The 6,162-nt window shown below is 60.1% G+C and overlaps 1 protein-coding gene across 1 annotated transcript; it reads left to right on the forward strand.

Annotated features, from left to right (window-relative positions):
- Positions 1-255: 255 nt before the first annotated feature.
- Positions 256-1,463, forward strand: LOC116863673 (melanoma-associated antigen 8-like; the record flags this gene model as incomplete). Its single annotated transcript, XM_032851054.1, has 2 exons — positions 256-421; positions 533-1,463. Coding segments are annotated over 2 exons (1,070 nt in total), but the record flags the coding sequence as incomplete, so codon positions are not given.
- Positions 1,464-6,162: the final 4,699 nt, after the last annotated feature.

Raw genomic sequence — 6,162 nt, forward strand, 5'->3', positions numbered from 1 at the left:
CCCTGGGTCTGAGGAGCAGAGGAGAGGAGAGCAGAGGAGAGAGAGAGAGAGCAGAGGAGAGAGAGAGAGAGAGAGAGAGCAGAGGAGACCCTGGACTTCCCTCCTTCAGTTTTGAAGGGGACGGGCTGCCCCGGAGGAGAGACCCCGTGCGAGGCCCGAGAGGGCCGGTACGGGGAAGACCCGGAGTCCCCTTCGTCAAGGCGGCCGAGGGCACCTTCCTCAGCTGAGGCCCTTCACACCCCCCCTCTCTCCCAGGCCCTTGGGTCGCTTCGCCCAGTCCTGCCCGCACCTGGGGCTGCTGCCGGACACAAGTCATCATGCCTGTGGGCGGGAGGAATGAGCTCCGGAAATTGGAGGAGGCTCCTCAGGACCCCAGGGAGGCCCAGCGCCTGGCGGATGCGCAGCTGTATGAGGCTTCGGGGTTTGCGGAGGCCCTGTCTCTCTCCTCCTCCCCCTCCTCCCCCTCCTCCTCCTCCTCCCCCTCCTCCTCCCCCTCCTCCTCCTCCTCCTCCTCCTCCCCCTCCTCCTCCAGTTTCTCCTCCTTCTTCTCCTCTTGTTCCTCCCCCTTACCCTCCTCTTCCTCCTCCTCTTCCTCCTCTTACTTCGTCCTGTTCCCTAATACCCCGGAGGAGGAGTCGGCTTCTGGAGGCTCGAGTCCTCCCCAGAGCCCTCAGAGGGCCTTTCCCGCCCCCAGTGCCATGGCAGCCTCTCCCTGGAGCCTGTCTGAAGATAGCTCCAGCTCCGCGATGGAGGAGGGGTCTGGCACTGGGGGGGAGCCGGGGGTGGCCGAGCCCGTGCACCACGATGCGCTCCACGTGAGGGCGGTCAGCCTGGTGGGGTTCCTGCTCCAAAAGTTTCGCTCCAAGGAGCCGACCAGCCAGGCGGAGATGCTGGCGATCGTCGGCGAGGATGAGCAGGACGCCTTCCCCGGGATCCTGGGCCAGGCGTCCGAGTGCATGCGGCTGGTGTTCGGCGTGGAGGTGAAGGAAGTGGACCCCAGCGAGCACTCCTACGTCCTGGTCACCGTCCTGGGCCTCACCTGCGATGCGATGCTGAGCGGTGAGCAGGGCCCGCCCAAGACCGGCCTCCTGGTGGTGCTCCTGGGGGCGATCCTCCTGGAGGGCGACCGTGCCCCCGAGGAGGTGGTGTGGGAAGCGCTGGGGGTCATGGGGGTGTATGCCGGCGAGGAGCACATCATCTACGGGGAGCCCCGGGAGCTCCTGACCAACGTCTGGGTGCAGGAAGGGTACCTGGAGTACCGGCAGGTGCCCGGCAGTGACCCTGCCCGCTACGAGTTCCTGTGGGGTCCCAGGGCCCACGCGGAAACCAGCAGGTTGCAAGTGCTGGAGTATTTGCTGCGGGTCTATCCCGGGCTGCCGGTTTCCTCCCTGGCCCCCTCTGAAGAGGCTGTGAGCGAGGAGGAAGAGGGGGCCTGAGCCCCAGGGGCGGCTGTGGTGCGGTCCCGGCTCCGGCGGGGTCGGCACTTGTCCTGCGGGGTGCTGGGCACGAAGTGAGGCCTTTTCTCGGTTCTTCCCTGTTTCTGTGTGTGTGTGTGTGTGTGTGTGTGTGTGCGCGCGCGCGCGTGAAGCGAGAGCCCTGGGATTTCTAAGCAGTGCAGGGCCAGGGAGGGTTGGGGGGGAAATGCAGGGCAAAGAGCCTCCTTTGGGAGTGTGGAGGGCGGTTCCCTGCGATGCCTCCCACGGTCAGAGCTTGGTGTCCCTGGCGAAGCTCTCCGGTGGGCTTCCTTGTTATAGGAGGATCATTGGCTTCAGCGGCTGAGTGTGTGAGTGACATCCCCCAACACAGCGTTTGTCCTGACCCAGTTCAAGAGTTACGAGTTTTGTCATGTCCCGGAGCCGTCTGCGGGGCTCCGTTGGTTAAGCATCTGCCTTTTGCTCAGGTCAGGATCTCAGGATCTTGCGAGCTAACCCCACATCGGGCTCCCTGCTCAGTGGGGGCCTGTTTCTCCCTCTCCCTCTCTGTGTGCTGTTTCTCGAATAAATAAATAAAATATCTTGAAGCAAAAAGGATTTTGGCCATGTCCTAGAGACCAGCCTAGACACTTTGCCTCCTTTTTTGGGTTCTGGACCAGGATCCCAGGGCTGGGCCTCGGGATGGGTTGGGAAGGCGAAAGAATGGAATAGGAAGGGGAAGGGGGTCAGGAATGGGGGAAGGTAAGCGCGTGGGTTCTTGCCTCTCTGATGCCCCGCTGGCTGTCATGGTGTAAATGCCAGAGGCACACACACGGGGCTCCTGCCCTGGCTGGGTTCTTCAAGAAAGGAGGAGAAGCGTCCTCTCGGCACAGAGGGAGCTCTGCTCCCTGGCTCCTCGATTCCTAGACATGGGCTGAGTTCTACTGTCTGGAAGGCCCTGCGGGTGAGCGCGGAGGACGCTAGAAGCAGGACGCGTCCCAGCCATAGGGGACCGTGTGTGGCAGTCCCAGTCCTGGCACGAAGGTGGGCAGGCGTGCCCTGAGAGCTGCAGATGAAGCGGAAGCAGAGTGAGGGGGTGTTGCTCCCGAGGCGAGCACTGCCCTGGAAATGCCCCTGACCCAGCCCGGGTGGCAGGGCTGTGACCTGAGGGGCCCCATGATCGCTTCTGTGCTGCTGGTCACGGGGAAGCCGGGTGGTGACAGTGGCCCTCCTTGGGGATCGGGTGCTTTGGGGGCGGGAGAGATGTCTTAAACGGATAAATGCTGGGAGCAGTTTGCGTTGGGCTGTGGAGAAGGCCGAGTGAGTGTCCTGTGGCCTGAAGGTACAGCGTGCCGGGCCGTGTCACAGGGTATTTGAACGCAGTGAAGGTTCAGTGGCTTTACTCCTGCCGTCTCCACGAACGTTCCGTGGACGACAGCGGGGAATGCGCAAGTCCCGGACAGCCCTGTTCCCCCTGGACTGGGGGAGCCCCGATCCTTTCTCCTGGCCGAGGAGGCAGCGAGGGCTCCCCGGAGTTGTCCGCGGCCAGTCCTGAAGAGTGGCTGGGTGTTCGTGGGAAGAAAGGAAGGAAGCTCAGAGGTCTGCATGGGAGAGAAGCTGAAAAGAGGCATCGAGGTGGTCTCTTCCTGTTCCTGGGGACCGTTGGGTTCCTTGCACGGAGCTGGTCTGGACCCCCTGCCCCACCCTCACCCATTTGGGCACGATCTGTCCTCCCGGAGGTGCACGGGCAGAGAGCACGGTGTGCTTCGCTTCTCTGACGTTCCAGTCGAACCCCGCGTCTGTGATCAGTCGGGGCAACGGAACATTTAGAGAGGGGGAGAGTGGCGGGAGGGGGGGGGGAGGTCACAATAGCACCGGACAGCTGTCCCAAGCACTGCAGACCCTCAGACGCCAGCGTGCACGTGTTCCGGCCTCTTCCAAAGCGGGCCAGGAGCAGAGACTCACGGGTTAGAGAGGATGCGGACTGTGCATCCGAGGAAAGCGAACATTCTCCGCCCACTGAGACCTTGGAGGTTATGGCCCTGGGAAGTGCCGAAAGGGGCTCCGGAGTGAGTAGGGCGATCGGCCCCGCTGAGATGTCCTAGCCACGTACGTGCGCGTGCCAACTCGTGAACGTTCGATGCGATCCCGCACTTGAAGCCCCTGCCCCTGGGTCTTTGGGCACATCCAAAGGCGGAGACTTGCAAGGCCAATTTGACTTTCTCAGGAACCCCTCCCGGAAATGAGGGGGTTTTGCCTCGGCAAAGTAGAAAAGCCGCTTTGGGCTGAGAACGTAGTCCGCAAGAGTGAATCAGAGCGATGTCCAGTGCTGGGGCCCCTCTTGTGCTCCTCCTGCCCCCAGGCTAAGGGGGAAACAGCGTGGCCAGTCCTCTTGGCCCTTAGGAAGGCTCCCGTGGCAGAATCCTGTTTGTCACGGGCATTCCTATCGAAGGCGCCCCAGGGACCCTGGATCCGTTCTTTGCCCTGACAGCACAGAACAGAGAGCGCGCTGCGTCCTCAGCCAGACACTGGTGTCAGACCCACGGACCCTTATGCGTGTGTGTCCTGCCCGACGGGTGGGCCTCACTGCTCTGTGCAGGGCGGGCGGCCTTCCCCACAGGAGCCCCCGCTCGGGAAACGGGCAGTAGGGATGCTTCCTGCCCCCTGCACCGCCAGGTCCCTGAGCTACCCCGTCAGTCCCCTCGGGGCCGTCGTGAGTGTCTTTTGGGAGCCGGGCAGCCAGCTGCATGCGGGCCTTGTGGGAACAGGGCGGGGGTCCTCCTCCTGGGGCCCGGCCCGCGGCCCCCATGCCTCGTGCACCGCCCAGCCTGTCCTGACCCTGGCCTCGGTCTGCAATGTCTGGGGTCTCGTCCTCCTGTCTCCCCGCTGCCAAGCCCTCACTCCCCAGTCCCCTCACACTCATCTTTGCTCGGGAGGCCCCAGCCACGAATCCCGCTCAGCGTGCCCGTGCTTCCGCTAGAGCTGACTCAACACCCTGGTGGCGGGTGCGCCCGGGGCCCGCGAATGACAGTCATCGCCCTGTGACTGTGTGAGACCGTGTACAATGCTGTGTTCCTTTCGGAGATCTCCTGTGTAACCCCAACTGCTTCATGAAGCTGGTGGCCTTGTGCAAGTGACTCAGACGCTTTGCTTCCTGAGGCTGAGCCAGAGAGGGCGTGTGTCCCTGTCAGCCATCCCCAGAGCCTGCTGGGACCCTGGTGTCTGCAGTCGGGCCGTTGGAGCAGAGGAGAGACTTGGCAGGTGACGGCGTGGCCACCGGGACGCTCCCCCACTCACCCCAGACACCCCCAGTCTCAAATGAGGACTTAGAAAGCAGCCATGGAGGAGCGGGTTCGGGTTCCCAGGCGGCAGGCTGTACAGAGGCTTGGCCGCCCCAGGAGAGGTGGAAGGAGGAGCACCCCCACCGCATCCCGTCTGGACTGCCCTGGGCTGAGCAGGGGAGGGTCAGGGGAGCCCAGAGGAGGCTGAGGTGAGCTGGAGCCTGTTTGACCTCGTGAACTGGGTGCTCTTGGCCCAAGTCCCAGGACTGGAGCCCGTGGGGCACTCCAGGATGGAAGCAGGGGTTACTCTGCCAACAGGACCTTCCCATGTTCCTTTTGTGGGGAACGGATGCGTCCAGCTCTAAGGGGTATAACAGTGTAGCAGCTAGGACATGCCCTAGGCCTTCAACCCATTTCCTTGGAGTCATTCCTAGAATGCAGTTCTTTAGCCATAGCCTGCTATGCGGGCTCATGCCACCCAGGTCCTCAGCTATCCTAACCAGGGCAAGGCATATCAGACAGGAGCTCCACAGCCCAAGGACTCTCAGTCATTGTGTTTCTGCTCTGAGGATCTGATGTTTTCCTCCAGGTGTAGCTAAACTTGCTCTGCATGCTGGTGTTCTTTGCAAGGAGTTGAGTTCCTCCTGACTCTTGCCAGACCTTCCCTGTGGCAGACACCACTGCAGATGTCTTAAAGCCCTTCTTGGGCAAATCGTGTTTGCAGGCCTACATCTGGCATCATTGGCAGCCTCCTGCTCTAATCCAGGGAAGACGTGTGAGGCAGGGTTCAGGCAATGGTGCAGGGCTTGAGAAAAGGAGTGGATTGTGGAGATGTTTATGAGATGGAATAATCCAGACTTGTGTATGATAATATGCTTGGGAGTTAAAGGAGAGGAAAGAAAGAATATTCAGGGGTTTTTTCCACACCGGTTTTGTGTGCTTGTGTTTACTTTTCTTTTTTCTTTCTTTTTTTCCCTACCCATTATGTTTTGTTCAGTTTCTTTTTGTCCTTTTTATTTAAAATTTTCAATAAACTATTTATTTTAAACTATTTTATTTTAGCTTTGTGAACAATTTGCAATGATAGTACAGAGTTTGTATATGTGAAGATACTAAAACCTGGGCTAAGGAAGGAAGGTGACAATGAGAATCAAACAGGATTTGGGTACTGTCTGTGGGCTTTAATAACCTAGAGTTCTTCTGCCTGAGCCCCAGAGTTCTTTGAGAACTGACTGCCCAGGCGCTGGCATTTTTTTCCAGACTTAGCACTTCCCCAAATTACAGCAACCTTTCCCTGGTATTCCTCTATGTGCTCTTTTGCCTAACTCTTGAACCTGGCCTGCTAGTGTGCTCATCACCGGTCCCCATGGAACAGCTAGGGAGCACCTTCTCTCCCCCAACATAGAACCTTACTCTCTGTTGTAGTCTCCTGGCCACTAAATGCAGTCCCTGCTGGGATTACAGAATCA

This window comes from Lontra canadensis, unplaced genomic scaffold (assembly GCF_010015895.1).
Source record: "Lontra canadensis isolate GAN:19392208 unplaced genomic scaffold, GSC_riverotter_1.0 scaffold2179, whole genome shotgun sequence".
Classification (NCBI taxonomy): domain Eukaryota; kingdom Metazoa; phylum Chordata; class Mammalia; order Carnivora; family Mustelidae; genus Lontra; species Lontra canadensis.